General features: G+C 39.6%; 1 protein-coding gene across 6 annotated transcripts in view; it reads right to left on the bottom strand.

Moving 5' to 3' along the window:
* The window catches only part of SLC33A1 (solute carrier family 33 member 1), a 33,656-nt gene extending 19,614 nt beyond the window's left edge, over positions 1-14,042 (bottom strand). For 5 of the 6 annotated variants that reach the window (XR_014822395.1, XR_014822397.1, XM_021068489.2 and 2 more), the window contains exon 1: positions 12,841-14,042. Coding sequence is in view for 4 of the 6 variants with exons in the window: in XM_021068489.2 (XP_020924148.1) it covers positions 12,841-13,615 (775 nt within the window). In the remaining 2 variants the exon portion in view is untranslated. 6 annotated transcript variants of the gene reach the window in all.
* Positions 14,043-21,909: the final 7,867 nt, after the last annotated feature.

Here is a 21,909-nt window from a genome sequence, read left to right on the forward strand (position 1 = left end):
CTGAGTGAGGCCAGGGATGGAACTGCGTCCTCATTGACACTGATACTAGTTGGGTTTGTTACAACTGAGCCATGTTGGGGGAAATCCTGTGCCTTTTGTTTTTAAACTCTGGTTTTTGGTTTTTTTTTTTTGTCTTTCTGCCATTTTTTGGGTCGCTCCCGCGGCATATGGAGGTTTCCAGGCTAGGGGTCTAATCCGAGGTGTAGCTGCCAGCCTACACCACAGCCACAGCAACGCGGGACCCGAGCCGCGTCTGTGACCTACAACCACAGCTCACGGCAAAGCTGGATCCTTAACTCACTGAATAAGTCCAGGGATCGAACCTGCAACCTTATGGTTCCTAGTCGGATTCGTTAACCACTGCGCCACGACAGGAACTCCTAAACTCTGTTTTTAATCTGTTTAAGAATAACCTCTGAGTTCCCTGGCAATTCAGCAGTTAAGGATCTGGCATTGTCACTGTTGTGGCTCTTGTTAGATCCCTGGCCCAGGAACTCTGGCATGCTGCATGCATGGCCAAAAAAATTAAAATTAAAACAAGAATAACCGGGAGTTCCCGTCATGGCGCAGTGGTTAACAAATCCGACTAGGAACCATGAGGTTGTGGGTTCGGTCCCTGCCCTTGCTCAGTGGGTTAAGGATCCGGCGTTACTGTGGCTCTGGCGTAGGCCGGAGACTACAGCTCCAATTCGACCCCTAGCCTGGGAACCTCCATATGCCTCGGGAGCGGCCCAAGAAATGGCAAAAAGACAAAAAAAAAACAAAAAACCAAAAAACAAGAATAACCTTCTTTTCTCAATACTGTGATATATAAGCAATTTTCTCATACCTGTAGATGCATGCATGAAAGGGACACATGAAGAGTACCCTTTGTGTTGTTTCAGTGAAAGACAGCTGGGCCATTAGCCATTATTTTGAAAAATTAAGCAGAGGGAGTGAATAATGTTCTGGAGGATTCTGCGTAACAACTAAAAATATTAAAAATAGAGGCACATTTATTGGGTCTATACCATGTGCCATAAATGTGCTAATAAGCATTTACACATATCATTCCCTTTACTACAACGACACACTGGATGATATTATTACTAAGCCCCAATTTTCAGATGAACAGGCTAAGAAAGATTATGGGGCCTTAAGTTACATTCTAAGTCTATACCTTATACACCTAATTTCAAAACAAGTGTCTCTTCAACCACCCTGAGAAATGCATCTTAATTTGCCATTATAAAACTTAATGGATAACCCTGATTTGGTTTCTTCATCTATAAAATAAAAGGACTTGGCTAGAAAATCCCAGATGTTTTCTATATCTAACATTTTCACGTCGTATTTAATTTTACATATTTTTAAAAATTTTATTGTTCATGCAGCACTACTGTTCACGAAGCCTAGTCACCTTTTTCCAAAAAAAGACCATTCTCACGCCAGTTTTTCCTTTGTATTTGGTCTTGCTCTCCTGCTGTGCTAGATAAAGATGATCACTATGGCTTCACCCTTACTTATGATAGAGACAACATTATTTACTTAGCTCAACTTCGCTCATATATAGACAATTTCACCTTAGTATTTAAATACTCCTTTCTTATGTCATATCATTCAATTTTCATAGTAAACATGTGAGACAGGAAGAGCAAGCGTAATTACTATACAGGAAAAGCTCAGATATTTAAATCTTTGCCAAAGGTTTATTAAGAGACAGAACTTGAACCTAAATCTTCTGAATTTGGGTTTCTTCTCTTTCTTTCTTTCTTTCTTTCTTTCTTTCTGTTTTTGCTTTTTAGGGCCACACCCAGGGCATATGGAGGTTCCCAGGCTAGGGGTCGAATCAGAGGTATAGCTGTCAGCCTACACCACAGCCACAGCAACATCAGATCCGAGCTGTGTCTGCAGTCTACACCACAGCTCATGGCAATGCCAGATTCTTAACCCACTGAGTGAGGCCAGGGATCTAACCTGCAATCTCATGGTTCCTGGTCAGATTCTTTCTGCTGCACCACAATGAGAACTCCTAAATTTGGGTTTCATATTCTTGCCGTTATTTCACACCAACTGGCGCCACAGCTATGACCCGAGCTACAGCAGTGACACCAGATCCTTAACCTGTTGCACCACCAGGGAACTCCTAAGATTATTCTTATAAGTGAGGCTAACGTTCATTATTTTTGCATTCTTAATTTCATCTGTGAAATGTGACAAATAATGATTTGTTTACAGAATTTCAAATACAATGTTATTCTCTATGTTACTTGTTTTAAATTAGCTGTTTAAGAAACCCTGAAAAAAAAATTTACTGTCACTAGAAATTTCAATTAATGGTTTCTATACAAATGTTAAGTGAAAATTAAAAGTTTTCAGGTATATAATACTTTAAGAGTACCAGGTCTCTAAGCAAAAATTTTTAAATTTGCCTAGTATATTCTCCCAATTTTAATGAACAAAATCTTCATCTAGGTTTAACTCCTTGATACCAACAAAGAGAATAAAGAATAAGAACAAGTTAAACAGGTTTCAGTATTATTTGCAGATAAGATTATTTCCAATTTCTTTGTACTTTGAAGGTTAAGACAACAGAACACAAGAAAGAAGGGAGCAGTGACAATGAGTCATTCAGAGCCCTCATTCAAAGGCTTTCCATTGCTCACAGGGACTGAAGAATGAAGTAACAACTCAGAAAGAGAGGCTTAGCCACCACCAGAAAAAATATTAAGTTTTATGAATGCAATTACCAAAAATACTGACCATTAGACTATGGCTATTGTTTATTAGTATTGCTTTGATGCTACAGACCATCCATAGTCTGATATACCAACCACGGTTGAGGATATTATTATCAAGAATAATTCAAATATTTCATTATTTCATTAACATTTTGGTTAATTCTGATTTATGCATTTTATCTGAAAAAATAGTATGATGTATACATGTATGATCAAGATATCAAAGCTGATGTTCAAATTTCATAAACATGACTTTTGTGCAAAGACCTATAAGACAAAGTAAATATTTTGAAGTGGCTACTAGATCTTACATAGTACTCCCATGAATGCAAAATTAAGTAACAATTCACCAGTAATCAAGGATATAATATTAGCATCTGAGCGTCTATTATGCCAAGGCAAAACACAGGACAGTGCAAGAAATCTCAAAGTCACTCTCTAAGGCAAGTATTTTTATTCCCACTTTATACTCAGCGAAAGAGGATCACAAACCAGTAAGTGCCAGAGGCGGGATTTAAACTCAGATCTAATTCTAAAGCAAGAATGTTTTCCATTATGCTACCCTGATGTTTAGATACACCAACTTCAAGTAGGCTCTTTCCTATCAAAGATATGCCTGAGGAAAACGGTACGTATGTTCATGAAGTCTAGAACATAGATACTGAAGCATATTTCTTTAGATTGGTTACTTGTATTCCTCCCAGCCCCATCTCTATCGCCCCATATGGTGGTATGCCAACGGGTATTCAATCCAAACATGCTGCATCTTCCTACAAGGTTCTGTTCTTTTGGCTGCACCCACAGCATGGGGAAGTTCCTGGGACAGGGATCAAATGCATGCCATGGCTAAGACCTGAACCACAATAGTGACAATGCTGGATTCTTAACCTGCTGAGCCACAAGGGAACTCCTAAACAGTTCATCTTACTCAATAATTTAGAGGAAAACATTTTATTAAAAACATATATCATAGAGAAGGCAAAATTTCCAGTAATTTTAAAGATCAAACACACTAGATTTCAAAAAAATTTCAAGTTTTCAAGACTTTGGACTAGGCCCCCTGACCCTTTGTGGTATAGGTTGATTCTCTTCCACTATCAGAAGAGGTAGAGAAATTAAGAAGCACTGATACAACCATCATTGGCTCAGACCAGGTTCTCTAACTCACACTACGAAATTAACTTTAGTTCTTCAGAAGTCAGTGGCAAGAAAGCAAGTTTTCGGTTTCTGCTCTAAATAACTGTCAGGCCTTCCTTTCATCTTGCTTTCTGCACAGCTCTATTTCACAAGTTAGAGCAAGAAGGGACTTTAGACACCTATCATCCATTCCTTTGCTCTCACTTTCACTGACAGAAAATGAAACAAATATTATGTATCTGGCTCTGGGTTACCAGTTATGTCTTAGGAAGAAACAGAACTTTCTTCTGTGTCACAAGTCTCTCCCTTAAGCATTTGCTCAAAATATCTATGCTGAAGAGCACTGAGAAAATGCTATTTTGATTATATAATACAGTCATATCTATTTGAGAATTAGGGTTTTTTTTTTCTTTTCTTTGGCTACATCTGCAGCATATAGAAGTTCCCAGGCCAGGGATCAAATCTGTGCCCCAGATAGGACCTATGTCACAGCCAAGGCAACACCTGATTCTTAACCCACTGCACCAGGACTGAAGATTGAACCCACGCCACTGTAGAGACAACACAGGGTCCTTAACCCTCCGTGCCACAGAAGGAACTCCAGGGATTAAATTTTAGAAATACAGCATACAATGCAAAAACTGAGTAAATACAAAGCCAATTTTGAAACCCTTTAGTTTTAAGGAGTCCCCATTGTGGCTCAATGGTAACAAACCTGACCAGTATCCATGAGGATGTCCTCAATCCTTGGCCCTGTTCAGTGGGTTAAAGATCAAGCATTGTTTTGAGCTGTAGTATAGGTTTCAGATGCAGATTGGATCCCTTGTTGCTATGGCTGTGGCAAAGGCTGGCAGCTGCAGCTCCAATTCAACCCCTGGCCTAGGAACTTCCATGTGCCATGGGTTCGGCCCTAAAAAGAAAAAAAAAAAAAAAATTCCCTTAGTTTTCCTAACCTTTTAGGAAGATGCCATGTTTAAGACTACATACTTTTTCATTAACTTCAACAATGTCGGGTTTTCCTCTGAAGTAGAAGAAATTGTTTCTTCAATCAAGCACCAGATCAAGCAGGTGTATGGTTTATCAAGAGACATGTTGTCCCAAAACACTAGGCTTAAACCTAGCCCAGGATGCAAGACTGAAGCTGAAAAGCCAATAGATTCAGTGTTCCTATCTCATGCTGACTCTGGGACTATATCACTGAGTAGATAGAAAGGAATCATCCTTTTCATTTTTAAAAATACCTTCTACCCTGGAGTTCCCATCGTGGTGCAGTGGTTAACGAATCTGACTGGGAACCATGAGGTTGCGGGTTCGGTCCCTGTCCTTGCTCAGTGGGTTAAAGGATCCGGCACTGCCGCGAGCTGTGGTGTAGGTTGCAGACACGGCTCAGATCCCATGTTGCTGTGGCTCTGGCGTAGGCTGGCAGCTACAGCTCCGATTGGACCCCTAGCCTGGGAACCTCCATATGCCGCGGGAGCGGCCCAAAGAAATAGCAAAAAGACAAAAAAAAAAATATGTTCTACCCAGGCACAAAATCCATTTTAATTAAACATATATGATAGATCTCTACTCTGATGCCATAATAGGAGGTTCAGCATTCAGCTTTTGAACTTATATCCTGACACCTCTAAATCACTTTTTGTAAGCTGCAAGCTGAATTCAGACTTTTATAAAACAGATGAGAGGGAGCATTCCAAACTATCTATGAATATGCAAGGTACATTAGAATAGCTAAAATGGAAAATGATAACATGAAATGCTGGCAAGGACACAGAGAAACTGGATCACTCACATATTAATAGTAGGAAAATAAAATTACTTAGTCACTCCTGAAAAAAAAAATGGATAATTCCTTTCAAAACTGAGAATGTACTTACCATAAACCAGCATTTGTACTCTTATGTATTTATCTGAGAGAAATCAAGACTTATTTTCATATAGCAATAGCCCCAAACTGGAAACCACTCAAATCTCCTTCAATGGATGAATGGTGAATAAAGCATGGTATGTCTAACAAACGGAATACTCAGCAATAAGAAAACAAATCAGTGATCCATGCAACAACTTGGATGAAACTGAAAGAAATTATTCTGAGAGAAGAGCCAAGTTCCAAAAGATACATACTGCATGATTTCATTTATATAACATTTCTGAAATAACATAATTACAAAGATGGAAAACAGATTAGTGGCTGCACAGGGATTAGGGATAGAGAGGAGTAAATGAGTATAGCTATGAAGAGGCAACACAAAAGAGATTTGTAGTGATAATACAGTTGAGTATTTTGATTGTGGTGGTAGAGGTTATATAATGCTACATGTAATGAAATTGTGTAGAACCCTACATACACACAAATGAGAACATTTATGATTGGTGAAATTTGAATAGCTCCATGGATTGTACCAATGTCAATTTCTTAGTTTTGATACTGTACCATAGTTATGTAAGATGTTAACAATGCGAGACTAGGGGACAGGTGCATGGGACTTCCTTGAACATTTCTTTGTAAGCTTTTATGAATTTATAATTTTTTTTGGCTGTGGCATCCAGAAGTTCCTGGGCCAGGGATTGAACCTGCGCTACAGCAGTGACAACACCAGATCCTTAACCCACTAGGCCACCAGGGAACTCCCAAGATAGAAATCTTTAGGTGTGTTGAAAGACCTGTTCCATCACCTTAATTGATGACTACTGGACTTCAATTTGAGCATTCACAAATGAAAGGAAAAATGAAATTAAAACAAAAATTCTCTCAGATAACATCAAACCAAGGAATAGAAATGCTGGAAGGTAACGAACATCTTGCTTTTTCGAATATGAACCCCATCCTTAAAAACTGTTTCAGCATGCACGCTCACATATAAATTATGTATTGTGACCCCCATACTGATATTATATACATTGTAAGATATAAATCCCAATTTAAAACACAAAATAAAAAAGAATGAAATTAAAGAACATGTATAAAATGCAATACTTAACCAATATTGTACCTAAAAGAACAGATGAAATCAGGGATTCTATATTTTTCATTTTTAATATTCTAGGAACAGAACATCTCTTTGCATTAGATAAGTCTATTTTGCTTTCTCCAATTAAATTAGTTTTTAGGAACACTATAAATGCCAGTAGGAGACTGCTTGCAACTAGTGAGGCTCTACAATTTTTTTTGTTTTTTTGTTTTTGTTTTTTTTTTTGCTTTTTTAGGGCCGCACCCTCGGCATATGGAGGTTCCCAGGCTAGGTCAAATCAAAGCTACAGCTGCCAGCCACAGCCACAGCAACGCAGGATCTGAGCCACATGTGTGACCTACACCACAGCTCACAGCAACACCGGATCCATAACCCACTGAGCGAGGCCAGGGATCGAACCCACAACCTCATGGTTCCTAGTAGGATTTGTTCCCGCTGTGCCACAACAGGGAACTCTGTCTAATGATTCTTTCATTGATAAATTTACATAGTAAAGGCTAATTCCATTGGCCTCCACATAAATTTCAATAAAATTAGAAGTGAAAATTCAAAGTAAGACATATACGAAATAATTTTTTGGCTTACAGTGTATTTTGTAAATTGACTTTTATGCAGCGTATTTTGTAAATTGACTTTTATAACTTTTTATTGCATAAAAGCAATTCCACTATTCTTTACTAGACAAAGAAATCACAAGAGTACTACTTCTCCTTCGCTTTGGTTTAAAAAAGAAAAAAAGCTTTAAGACCTCCCTTGTTGGATGTGGGTTCCAGCTTTCAGAATTTAATCTCCCTTCTGTCTAGTAGCCCTAATATTCCTTCACTTATTTCATTTTACTACAAGGGCCCAACATTTGAAAACAAGTTCACTTGCTCCATTTGTGTATATTGAAATGTGAGATCCACCTGATTTATGAATGTGTTCCACTCAAAAAAAGAGTGAAACGCAGTAATATCACATACTTTGTAAGACATTTACCCAGGGATTAACTTTGAGGGTAATGGATTAATTTTATGAATTTTTATAAATCATATTTCAAGTAATTATACAGTAAAACAATTTTTGGTATATAGTTCCATGAATTTTAGCATATATATAAATTCATATCACTATCATCATAATCAACATATAGAACAGTTTCATTATCTCCCCAACATCTTCATATTTATTTATAGTAACATCCTCTCCCACAATTCCTAGCAACTCCAATTGTTCGCTATCTCTACAGTTTTATTAATTAATTAATTAATTCATTTATCTGACTCTGCACACAGCATGGAGAAGTTCCCAGGCCAGGGATCAAACCCATACCACAGCAGTGATATGAGTCACAGCAGTGACAAGGCCAGATCCTTAACACGCTGAGCCACCCTGGAACTCCTCTATAGTTTCATCTTTTGAGAATATGAAGGAATAATACAAGCCTAGATATAGATGCTAAAGAATGTATTACAGACTATGTAAGAATAACTGATCTAGAAACGCCAAATTCTAAATAGCATTTCTAGTCGCATGAAATAAATATTGAGTACTGTTTCAGAAAGCAAGACAAATCTGTCACTAAATCAGAATTAATGACCCTGCTCTCGCTCTAATTCAAAGCATGAACATCATGATGCTCCCTGGTGGTCTACGGGTCAGGATTCAGTGCTCACTCGTGCTCTCTCTCTCTAAAAGCATGAATGTCTTAAAAAATACTGTTTTTACTATTATCATCAACAGTTTGATTACCTTCATATTAGAGCATCAGCTGTTTCAAAGCATCATTTCCTTTTCCTCTGATTTACTCCTATATGTGTGTGCCTATCTATAGGTAAACTGATTCATAAGCTCTAGCATGTTTGGCCCTCTTCTCCACTAACAGACTATCCTGCTCCCTATCTCCAAACCCAAACATACTGCTTCCATCCCAATCACTTCTTCTAGTCATTATTGTTACCACTGCTTCTAGAGAGGCAGGCCTCAACTACCAGTTCTCAGGCTAGATCTGGCCTAAGCACATGTTTTATGATTCTAACAAGTGTTTTAAAAATTAGGAAGTAAAAAGGAATTTTCAGTTTCTCTTGAATACTCATAAGGTCTAGCAATCCTGGGATTCTACTGCCACAAGACAACAATTTATTGGAGCTGAAGATACCTGCCTTTGGAAAGGCCTGAGTTTTTCAGGTCGTCACTGTCCCCTCCAATATCTACAGTCCTGCATTGACTCATCATTTTGGTTTGCAAACCTCCATTATAGTCTATAAATTCCTTGTGAGCAGAGAATGCTCAGATTTTATTCATCAAATTATAACACCCATCACATGATCAACACCAAACAGATATTCAATGCAGTAAAGGAATGGCATAGATTACTTTAAAAACAAAATAACAACAACAAAATTTTAGCCTGTCACTTCTGGGCATCAGGCATTCCAGGAGCATATTGTTTTTCAGGCATCAGCAGTCAGAGTGCTGATTTCTCTGGTGGAAAAGCCTGATCAGCATATATCATATTTGGGTTTTGAGGCTTTCCTTGAGCTTTTTCTGTTTCCTACCAACTGTAGGAAAAATACCATATAAGGAGTCAGGAGGAGTTCCCGTCGTGGTGTGGCGCAGTGGTTAAGAAATCCGACTAGGGATGATGAGATTGCGGGTTCCATCCCTGGCCTTGCTCAGTGGGTTAAGGATCCAACATTGCCATGAGCTGTGGTGTAGGTCGCAGATGAGGCTCGGATCCCAAGTTGCTGTGGCTCTGGCATAGGCCAGCAGCTACAGCTCCGATTAGACCCCCTAGCCTGGGAACCTCCATATGCCACGGGGGTGGCCCTATAAAAGAAAAAAGACAAAAAAAAAAAAAAAAAAAAAAAGAGTCAGGAAACCTAAACTGTACGTACATTTCTACCTCTAACTAGCCAGTTAGTGTTTCCTGATCAGTTTCCTCATCTATAAGAAAGAAGGAACCGAAATATATGATCTTTTCAAGTCATAAAACTTTATACACTCTAACTTCTGAGTTCTTCTGGGTTACTCTCACATTTCTTGATGCTTATAAGGTTGTCTCTTTTTGCTAGTAAAGATCCTTGAAAATCAACACGGAAGGTCCAAAAAAAGCCCACCTCTGAGTTAAGGACTATTCTATATCCCTGAAGCTAACAAAAAGCCAATCTCAGCATAATCAAGATTTTATTTCTAAGAGATTCTGTTCTCATGCGATCCTTCTCGTTCTAAATCACTATTTAGATTCCTCCTTTCTAGATGACAAAAACTGTTCTCAATATATTCTATCTCTATGTATCTGTAACTCCAAGTGTTAATAACAGAACATATTTCAGAACTTCAACAAATAATCATGCCTCTTTTTAATTTTCTCATTTTATAAACATCTGCCTCAGCTTTTGCCATTTCTTTTATTACCTAAACAACTCTATTTCCTTCATGATTCTTCCTGTGCTCTCTGAATCCCTCAAAGCCACTGGTTTTTCTAACTTAGTATACTAAATTCCCAAAACACTCAGTACTATAAATGTGATTATGTGGTCACACAAAGGAGAATGAAGATGCAGGAACCCTTCCAACTCTTATTAAAAAGTTTAAACCCAAGACAGCAGTATACTACACATATAAAAAATTCAATTAAAAATCGAGCTATTTTGGGAGTTCCCGTTGTGGCTCAGTGGTTAACAAATCCGATTAGGAACCATGAGGTTGCAGGTTTGATCCCTGGCCTTGCTCAGTGGGTTAAGGATCCAGCGTTGCTGCGAGCTGTGGTGTAGGTTGCAGACGAGGCTCGGATCCCGCATTGCTGTGGTTGTGGTGTAGGCCAGCAGCTACAGCTCCGATTCAACCCCTAGCCTGGGAACCTCCATATGCCTCGGAAGCGGCCCAAGAAATGGCAAAAAGACCAAAAAAAAAAAAAAAAAAGAGCTATTTTTAGGAGTTTTTGTTGTGGCTCATAGGGTGACTGGTATCCATGAGGATGCAGATTCAATCCCTGACCTCACACAGTGGGCCTCGCTTTGATCCAACATTGCCATGAGACACATGTGGTGTAGGTCACAGACCCAGCTTGGATCCCACGGAGCTATGGCTGTGATTGTAGCTGGCAGCTGCAGCTCTGATTAGACTTCTAGCCTGGGAACTTCCATATGCCCCCAAGTGTGGGCCTAAAAAAAAAAAGTAAGCTATTTTTACAATTGCCTGGAGAACAAAGTTCAAATTCCAGAACAAACAGCTTTTTAAAATAATAAATCAGTATAAGTAAGAATCCAATGGCACAATTTTGATCTTCCCATATGATAACAGTCATGGCTCAGAGAGGATATGATTAAAATGGCTCCTGAATGCATAACAGCATTCTCTGGAATGATATTTTATTAATCACTCTTGTATCACACTTAAGCAAAAGCTCTAATTTACTTAGTAATTTTGTTTCCAGTCTCCTCAATCATGATTTCTCTACTGAGATTTTCCCACTTTAAGTAATACATAATCTTGTTAGCCCTTTTTGGGGGTTCCAGTACAAAATGAAAAGCAAGACACATAAAACGCAACAAGGTGGTGATGCAACACATTCACAAATATTCCTAGGCAGAGAATTATCTTTAAAGCAGATTTGTCTCAGAACTCAGAGACAAATCTGTCAAGGTGCAAAGCAATATCTCTCAAGCCATTTTTGCCCTGAAACCAACTGAGAAAAAGTACTACTATTATTTCATCAGTAGTAGTGGCTCACTAGCAGTTCAAGGAGGTAGAAAGGGGGTGCCTTTTAGGGTGTAAGAGAGTGGAGTGTATACAATTTCAAGAGATTAAAAAATACATTTGTGAATCCCTCTTTCCTCTCCCTGAATATTATGATATAACCCTTAAATTTCCTTCACCATACAACTATCCCAGACATTTACCCTATTGGGAATCCCCTAGTGCTGGGAAGGTGAAAGAAAGTTCAGCTGTTTTAATTCCAAGAGAGAAACACATAATTCATCATCAGTACCAGAATGGCCAATTCTGCTATAATCTCCATGTTGGTTATTCCTGATATTGGTAATTTCTCAGTTGTTCAGAAGTTTGAAAACACAAACAAACAACAAAAAATCCTTTACAGGGCCATGCATTTTACTCAAGCAGAAAAAAGGGAAATTGTAGAATTCACATCCAATTTCCTACCGGATAAACTTCAAACTCTTACACTAAATAAATAATTTGGTCAACGACCTTTAATTTGGTTACAACCTACTAACTTGGCCACAATCTTTCTTTCAGCACCATTTCCCAAAACCATTCCCCACAAGGACTGCTTCAGGCACTTTGAGCATTTTATATACTGTCCTATATTTTTCTGTACTTTGCTGCTTCATTGCATTTCCAACTGATGTTTTGTGCATTCTGGAACTCTATCTACCTACTTCATGAAATCTTATAATTCAACAAGGGCAAGTGCTGCCTACAATGCAAAGCCTGAATCTCACAAGTTCTTGTGGGCTGGACTTGGCTTTAATCATAGGAGGCCCTTTGAACCCTGTCATTTAGCCTGCTCATTAATGTGTGAATGAATTAACCCTATTCCATCCACCAGAAGGCTGGATGAGGGATCTTGGTCTAAGAGTAGGGGTAGAAATGAACCAGAAGACATGGAGCTAGAAATCTCAATCTAACAAAGAGACAAAAAAAAAACAAACTCTGAAGTCAGGCTAGGTTTATGTCTTCACACTAGTTAGACTTTTAAAAAATGTTCATCTGAGTATTATTAGTCAAGTGCCAAGGGATTCCTAGACTCAAGACTTTTGTTTGCCATTACACAACAATGTATACTGGATGAGTTACCCTTCCAATTCATTTCAGAATACTAATCAATTATGACTGCTCTACTATAATTCTGGTTGAAGCTTATTTTAGTAAAACAGAAACCTTACCTCGGGTCATTTCCCATTAAAATGATTTCCAGTAAATTATTGTTCCTACTAGCACCCACATGTCGAAAGGATTCATAAACGTACAATATACCTAACAGCATAACAGTTTAAATACACTACCTGAAAGAGTGACGATTCCCCTGGGTCGAGGCTGCAACCGCAAATATTTGTTACAAAAGTCGGCAGATTCAAGGGCCAAAAACAAAACATTGCCCAAAAAATAGCCCGCTGTTTGGCCTACTGAATTGCAAGTAGAAGCATAACCCACATTTTCCCGGGATAACATAGTTAACGCCCAACCATCCACAGCGATGTCCTGAGTGGCTGCCAGGAATTCAAACAAAAAGAAAGTCACAGTGAGAGCAACAACATCGGGGCTTCTGCCATCTGTACTCCCGAGCAAGTGGTCCACTTGAGTGGATAGATATATCATGAAGAATCCCAATATGTACTGTGTAGGGACAAGCCAAGATTTGCGACGGCCGAAGTTCCTAAAGTAAACCGCATCAACTAACGGGGCCCAGAGTAATTTGAGACTGAAGGGCCAAAAGACAAAACTGAAGAAAGCCTGATCTGTATAGCTAACATTTTTGCTCTGCAAAATAAGTGGGATGCTTCCTGCCAGGCCCAGTGGAATGCCCTGAAGCACGTAAAGAAAGAGCAAAAGCAAAATGCTGCTTAATTCGGCCCGGCAGCTCCTTGGGGGTTTTGAGAGGTCACTAGCGCCGATATCCCCCAGAAGAGCTTCTTTGTCCCCTTCCCCGCCCACCAACTCCGGATGATCATCATCCCAGGAGCCCGGCGGTAGAGGACCGCTCTTCATATCCAGAGAGTGGTTGAAAGTCCCTGGCCGTCGTTGCCGACTATTGTCCTTGTGGGAGATGGTGGGAGACATATCAGAGACGATGCAGAACCCCGTTTGTGGGAGGCCGGGGCTGAGCGTCTTGGATCCGTCTAGTCCCAGGTCCAAGGCTGTCGCTCTGGACCAGGGTGTCAATGGCTCAGGGAGGGGGACAGGGCGCGGGTTGATAAGGGCACTCCTTACTGCCGTCCGGAGTGCTGAACCCCGGAGCCAGTCCCCTGGCTGGAAGCCCAGGCGATGCCCAGGTATTTTCTCCTTGGAGCGGCGTCAAGGAGCCTGAAGAAGCGCCCCCGGCAGCCGGGCCGGGGTCGAGACTGGAGGAGGGGGCCGTGGTGCTGCGATGGAAACAGGCCTGTAGCTGTAGCGAGAGAAACGGCCAATTCCCCGACCCACCGCCCACTCTCGCCGCCACCAATGCGACAGACAGCACTTTCTCCACTGGACTCCTGAGATACAAGATAATTTCCTGCCTCGAGCTTCAGGAAGTGGTCCTAGTCTCAAATGCGTCCTGATCCCGCCTCCAGAGCAAGCCAATCAGGACACGATCCAGCGGCCGAGTTCGGAAACAAAGCTTGGTAGGAACCCGAAAGCCCAGCGGCCAGAACCTCACGGGACAATTAACGCGGGCGCACCGTGAGGCCGGGGCGGGGCGCCGCGCGAGGTCTGGCTCCATGAGCGCATGCGGCCGTCTGGAAAGCGTGGGCCTCGGTCATTGGGTCCCAGGGGCCACGTGAGGGCGGGTTCAGGCGGGCGTGTGCCTGCTGCCAAACTTAATACCTTGCAAACTCTGAGTGGCCTCGGTCCTCGTCATTAGGCTGGAGGTGGGCAGTGCCCCAAGTCCAGGCTGGGAATTTTGAGATGTCCCTGCTTTCGTGGGCCAGGGAGAAACAGAGAGAAGGACTGAAGTTTACGAAATTTCCTTATCAGCAAGCAGGGGCGCCTTGGGTCCCCCAAAGAGTAAAAACAGCCCTGGTTAAATGCTGAAGCGTGTACCTTAAGAATGCCTACTTACGGAATGAATGAAATTGCTCGAAAGATTGCTCTGTAGTCCGTTTTTCCAAAGTGATGGAAAAGTGTAGCGGAATTGAGGCCTGGGTAGCTAACTGGGACGTTGGGTAGAGTGAAATTGTAAGACTCCTTCTCTCTCAGTTTTTGACCTACTGTGAAAGGTCTTGTAAGAGCCAAATGTTAGTTCTTTTTCATGTTTACTCACGTATGTTACTGAAATGATCACAGGGAACTTAACCTTGGGTAACCAACAGCATAAGTTGTAATACATAGAAAATACGTTACCTATACAATTTTACATATGATATATATATAAAATATATTATTTTCCATTGGATAAGTATTTAGATACTAAAACCAAAAACTTAAAACCTATAATTAAAGTTAAACATTCTCAGCCTCCCACCATTTGAGATGAAACATGTTATTCCTACCTCTTCCAAATACAAATGTTGAAATAACAGTTCATCTCAAAATTATTTAGAAAAAGTGATTCGCTTCCTTAAGATAGACATTGAAGACTGAATACAAAAAGTTACATACTTGTTAAATGTAACCTAGAGTTTGCACAGGAAATCAAACTATATAAACAGTACTTTTCTGAAAACTAACTTTGTGCGATGTTGCAGGGATGGTAGTTCTTAAAGAGAAGTTCCATTTGTGGGCATCAAAGATCTGTGCACTTGATAAGAATTTTGCTATAGGCATAGTAAGTTACAAGTGTATATTTGCTGACCAATGAATTATATAATAGAAAGTTTATTCTTAAGCTAGTTTAATGTAGGAATGTAAGTGGAAATTATTTGTATTGCAAACTAGTTGTACAACATATATCACAAATTCTCAATCACTGCCTCCATCCATTTAAATATTGCAAAATAGCTTTTTGTGTGTGTATGCTCTTTACTTATCCCTGAGATGTTGGTATAGTCATGATTAAATTCTTTTCAATTTTTATATTAGAAAATTTCTCCCATTATTTTTTAAAAGTAGTGTGTATAGGTGAACTGAATCTTTGCTTGTCCAAAAATTGTTATTGCTGACTTGCAACTTGTAGTGTAATCAGATATATTCATCTGACTTTTTTTCTTTTGTAAATAGGTTTTTTTTTTTCTGTCTCATGCTTGTAAGGTTTTTTTCTTGATTTCTAGATGTGCCTTTAAAAAAACATGAATCCTTCCTGGTTATAGTCATTAACTAGGTTACATCTTACTCTAAAACTTAGCACTCTATTTTACTTTTGGCCACACCTATAGAAGTTCCTGGGCTAAGGATTGAACCCCAACCATAGCATTGACAGTGCCCGATCCTTAACCCACTGTACCATTAGGGAACTCTTAAGATCTTATTTTTTACCTAAAGTACACTGAAGGTAAGGGGTGGGTCAGGAAATTCTGATGTAGGATGTGGTACAATCTTGGCTTAATTAAGGTGTAGGTAGCAATGTAATATAATGCCAGATATTACATATAATAAGCCAGCTGGTTATACATAATGTATACCCCACATTGAGTATCTAAACTCTTGGGCTTTTTTTAGAGAATCCAGCCCTAACCCTAAAAACTGACATTATCTTCCCTGAACCTGATATGGCAGTTTTAAACATAGCTTCCAAAATCTTTTTCACTTCTGCCTTCTAGAGGTAGAGCCTCTGTCCTTTCCTTGAATCTAGGTTCTCCGACCATTAGGATATAGCTTAAGTGATGCTGGAATAATTTCCAAGCTCAAGTCTTAAGAAACTGGTAGTTTTCACTTCTTGTCTCCTGAGATATTCACTCTTGGAATTGAGTTCCATGCATTAAGGGAAGGACCATCTGGAAGGGGCTTGAGGCCCTGGCTTTTGCTGGCTGAGCACCCATTCAGTAGCACCAACTTGCCAGCCCTGAGCTGTTTTGGAAGTGAAATCTTCCAGCCCCAAGTTGAGCTCCTCTTGCTAACATCATGTGGCTTCGAGGCAAGCTTTCAAGGCTAAGCCATGCTCAAATTGCTGTTTCCTCCTCAGAAGACTGGGGGCCTTCGTGTGGGGCAGACTGAGATACTCCTCTACAAATCTGGGAGCACTCTCCCACCAAGCTCAGTGTACCTCCGCAAGTGTGGTACAACTCACTACCACTGTGAAAACAAGACCATATAGCGTGGGACTTTCAGCCAGTACAGTTGTGAGCAGCTGCTCTTTTTGCATACTCAGTGCACCTTACTGACTTCTGTTACTATCATTCTCCCTTTTCTTTGGGAAACCGGTCTTCCTTGATTGATGTATTCTGGTAAAGCTAGTGAAACTGCCATACACAAAACCCTCCAATCCTGTTAGTTATGATTCTTTTTGCCTTCAATTGTTCACCCCCATCCTCCACTGCCTACTCCTGAATGACCATAGGAATGAACACAGGGTCCACAATAGGCTTATCAGAGTCTGTTGTATGGATTTGCTAAAATTTACCAAACAGGCTCATACTTAAGATACTGATGACCATTTAGCTTCTTTCTGGTTTGATGATTTGTTTTCCCAATACTTCCTCATATTAATATGTATAAAATATTATTAATTTAATATTATACATTATAAGTTAATATTGATTTATTAATATTGTTTACATAAAAATATACTATATTAATATAATATATATACTATTAATATATAATATATAAATAAAGCACACATATATTTTAGAAGAGAAATTTCTGGGTAAAAATGTATATTTACTTTTTTCGCTGTTATCTTTTTAGTGCCACATCCACGGCATATGGAATATCCCAGGCTAGGGAGCCAATCAGCTGTGGCTGCAGGTCTGTGCCACAGCCACAGCAACACCAGATCCAAGCCTCATCTGCAGCCTACACCACAGCTCGAGGCAATGCCAGGTCTTTTAACCCATGTCTTCATAAATACTATTTGGGTACTTAACCTGCTGAGCCATAATAGGAACTCATAAAAATGTATATTTAAAATGTATCATATGGGAGTTCTCTTGTAATACAGCAGGTAAGGATCTGGGGTTGTCACTGCAGCTGCTTGGGTAGCTGTTGTGGTGAGGGTTTGATCCCTGGCCTAGGAACCTCCCATGCCACAGGTGTGGCAGAAAAACAAAGCAATGTATTGCCACATAGCCCTCCAAAAAGTTTTGTACCAGTATATACTGTTTAGCTGTGATTAATTACATCTGCTTGTCCCCCATCCCTTTTGTATTTCAAACTTGTCAGTCTACACCAATATGAAAGTACAAAAATGTGATGTTATTTTCATTGTACTCTATTAATGATAAAAACGTTCATGTTTGTTATAAATTTTTAAAAATTTTTATTTTTTCCCATGACTTGTGGCTGAAACTCTCAATAACAATCTGAATTACACCTTGGACTTCCCATGGCTCAAAACAATCTGAATTACACCAAAGAAATTTACATGTAACATATTTTCATACTATTGGTTTTTGACGATTGATACCAACAACAACAAAAAAAAGTCACTTGCCATCTGGTTCTACAAGAATTAAGTCACTAGCCACAGCAATTGCTGACCTTTAATACACTCTGAAATGTCTTCAGGGCAGAGGTCAGGAATGAGGCACTCTATGCTCTGGGAAAACTGGCAGAACAGGCCTTCTCATAGTTAGATATTTTCAGGGGGAAGTTTTATGAACCCAATTTCTTGCATCTTCTGATACCTAGACAAGCAAAACCATGAATGCAGATATCTACTTCTCCTGACTAGCAGCAACTTTCTGTGGTGTGCTTGATTGTAAGTAACCTCCTTCACCTAAACCACATACATACTGACCTCTACCCCTTCTCTGTTTGAAGCAGTTCCTCAGAACTCTCTGCGAGGCTATCTCCCAGGCAATAGTCTTCAATAAGTCCCATATATGACTGAACTTGCAGCTTTCATATTGCCCCTTCTCTTTCTTTTTTTTCAGTTGACATATCAATCCAATTTTTGTTCCTTTGCTGTTATCCTGTTTTTCCATTTGGAAACTTGTGGAATTTTTCCATTATTTTTGGAGTTCAGGATTGTCATCAGAATGTATGAAGGTATGGGCATGTATGTGTTTCTATTAGTTTTATTCAACATTTATTAAACCCTTTTTTTTTTTTTTTTTGGTCTTTTTGCCATTTCTTGGGCCGCTCCCGCAGCATATGGAGGTTCCCAGACTAGGGGTCCAATCAGAGCTGTAGCCGTTGGCCTACACCAGAGCCACAGCAACGCAGGATCCGAGCTGCGTCTGCAACCTACACCACAGCTCACAGCAACGCCTGATCCTTAACCCACTGAGCAAGGCCAGGGATCGAACCCACAACCTCATGGTTCCTAGTTGGATTCGTTAATCACTGCGCCACGATAGGAACTCCTATTAAACCTTTTTGAACAAAGTTCCAACTCTTTCTTGAACTTAGAGAAATTTTCTCTTATAATGTATTTGATTTTTCCCTTCTTTTTTTCCTCCTCATTAATGCCTCCTGGAAATCTTAGTAAACTTTTAGTTTATTTACTGGATTTATCTCTTTAGTCTTCTCTCACAACTTTACCTTTTCTTTTTTGCTTTATGTTATTAGAAACTTCCAAAGTAAGTCTGTCAAAGACAAATTGGAATTGCATAAAATTTGTGCATTTTGGAGTTCCCATCATGGTTCAGCAGTAATGAACCCAGCTAGTATCCATGAGGATATGAGTTTGATCCCTGGCCTCACTCTCTGGGTTAAGGATCCATTGCTGCTGTGAGCTGTGGTATAGGCTGCATATAAGGCTCGGATCTGGGGTTGTTGTGGTTGTGACATAGGCTGGCAGCTGTAGCTCTGATTCAACCTCTACCCTGGGAACTTCCATATGCAGTGAGTGCAGCCTTAAAAAACCAAAAATAAAAAAATTGTGTCTTTTGCCAGGTAAAAATGAATAAGGGGAGCACAGGTGATGTTTAGGGAAGTGAAACTATTCTGTATGATATTAAAATGTTAGTTACATGTCATCATATATTTGTCCAAACGCATAGAATGTATGACACCAATGTAAACTATGAACTTTGGGTTTTAATATATGTCCGTGTAGGTTCATCAGTTATTACAAATGTACCACTCTGTGGAGGATGTTGATCATGGGAGAGGCTATTGCTTGTGTGGAGGAAAGGGGTGTATGGGTGCTTTATGCTCAATTTTGCTGTGAAAATATAAGTCTATTTTTAAAAACCTGTGCATTTCAAAATAATGTAAATTTATCTCATTAGAAAAAGGACTGTAGGAGTTCCCGTCGTGGCGCAGTGGTTAATGAATCTGACTAGGAACCATGACGTTGCGGGTTTGGTCCCTGCCCTTGCTCAGTGGGTTAACGATCTGGCGTTACTGTGAGCTGCGGTGTAGGTTGCAGACACAGCTCGGATCCTGCGTTGCTGTGGCTCTGGCGCAGGCCAATTAGACCCCTAGCCTGGGAACCTCCATGTGCCTCGGGAGCGGCCCAAGAAATAGCAAAAAAAGACAAGAAAAAAAGAAAGAAAGGAAAAAAAAAAAAAGAAAAAGGACTGTAAAAAATTAATTGCATGGGGGTTGGAAGTGATGATTTGATGAATAAAAATGGCAGATTATCAATGACTATCGAAGTTTGGTTATCTTGGAGTTCATTATACTATTCTGTTTATTTTGTACATGCTCAAAATTCTCTATAATGAAAAGAAAGAAGAAAAACAAAATGAACAAAAAATTTAATTGGTTAACAGCCATTAGTAGTTCTGCTATTTGGTCTTTTTCAGAAAACAAAAGCAAAAACAAAAGCATAGAGGGAGAAACAGAATTTTACTGGAAGGACATTGATGGCCTCCCAGAATCAGTAGAAGGCTGGGAGGCCTAGCTCGGCAAAAACACAGAAACTAATGCAGCTTAAAGCTTGACAGCAGGAGTTATAACTATAGTTTTATAGGAAGTTTTTCAAAAAACTACTCCACTGCCAAGCCTACTATTTCTGAGCTTCAAGTTTTTCCTGGGCTTTGTTACAAAAATTAATACCACCATCTAGTGGCCTCTTCCTAAATCTATATGTAGTTTCAGATTTCTTGACTGGTTTTCCAGTTCACTATCCTCTGAATGGTATCTTCCTGTATTCCTCAGAATTTGGGGGGTGGGGGAAATGGTGGGAGGAATCAGGTTTATCGAGGTATAATTTATATACAGTAGAATCTTAGTGTGCAATTCTATGAGTTTTGACAAATATAAACCATTTTGAGAAATAGTTGTATAACTACCACCACAATCAAGATATGGAATAGTTACATCACTCCAAAGAGTTGTCTTGTGCTCATTTGAAGTCAGCCTCTCTATCCAGTCCCCACTCTCTCAAAATCACTGATATGTTTTCTTTCCCTGTACTTTTGCCTTTACCAAAATGTCATACAAATAAAAATCATACAATGTGTGCCTTTGAGTCTGGCTTTTTTCAGTCCACATAATGCATTGGGATTCATCCATGTTGTCAGCTGTATTGATAGCTCCCCACTGTATACCCCCCTTTTTTTTGGCTGAGTGGCATTTCACCGTATGGGTGTACCAACATGTATTTATCCCATTCATCAGTTCAAGAACATTTGGATTATTTCCTGTTTTGGTGATTATAAATAAAGTCACTATAAACACTTGCGTACAGGTTTGTAAACAAAAGTTCCATTTCTCTTGGGCAATTACCTAAGACAGGGCTGCTGAGTTATGTGGTATGTGTATATTTAACTTTATAAGTAACTGCCAAAGTGTTTTCTAGAGTGGTTATGCTATTTTTGTACTCCTGTCAGAAACATTTTTCTTTGCTTATGATCTTCTACCAGGTTTTCTAATATTGCCATATTTTACTTTAAAATTTTTCTTTTCTCATCTTATGAGATTTTAGAAGGCTGGAAAATGACACCAAAATAGCATATCATCTTTATTAACTATTTGTACTACCCAGTTTGTGAATTTTATGTATAATTTTCTTGATTGGGGTCTTGGTAATTTTTGGTTTTATTTATTATAATGTGTTCTATATATTTTAGAGACTAACATACCTGTTTTTTTGCTGTTAAAATTTCCCTGTCTCTTGTCATATTCTAAAGTACATGGTTTTAGGAGTTCCCATCATGGCGTAGTGGAAAAGAGTCTGACTAGGAACCATGAGGTTTCGGGTTCAATCCCTGGCCTCACTCAGTGGCTTTGGGATCCAGCATTGCTATGAGCTATGGTGTAGGTGGCAGATGTGGCTCGGATCCTTTGTTGCTGTGGTTGTGGTGTAGGCAGGCAGCAACATCTCCAATTGAGCTCCTAGCCTGGGAACCTCCATATGCCCCGGGTGCGACCCTAAAAGGACAAAA

Source organism: Sus scrofa, chromosome 13 (assembly GCF_054392235.1).
Source record: "Sus scrofa isolate SSC_HxYL_T2T_F1_AM1 chromosome 13, Sscrofa_HxYL_maternal_Yorkshire_Landrace_v2.0, whole genome shotgun sequence".
NCBI classification, from domain to species: Eukaryota; Metazoa; Chordata; class Mammalia; order Artiodactyla; family Suidae; genus Sus; species Sus scrofa.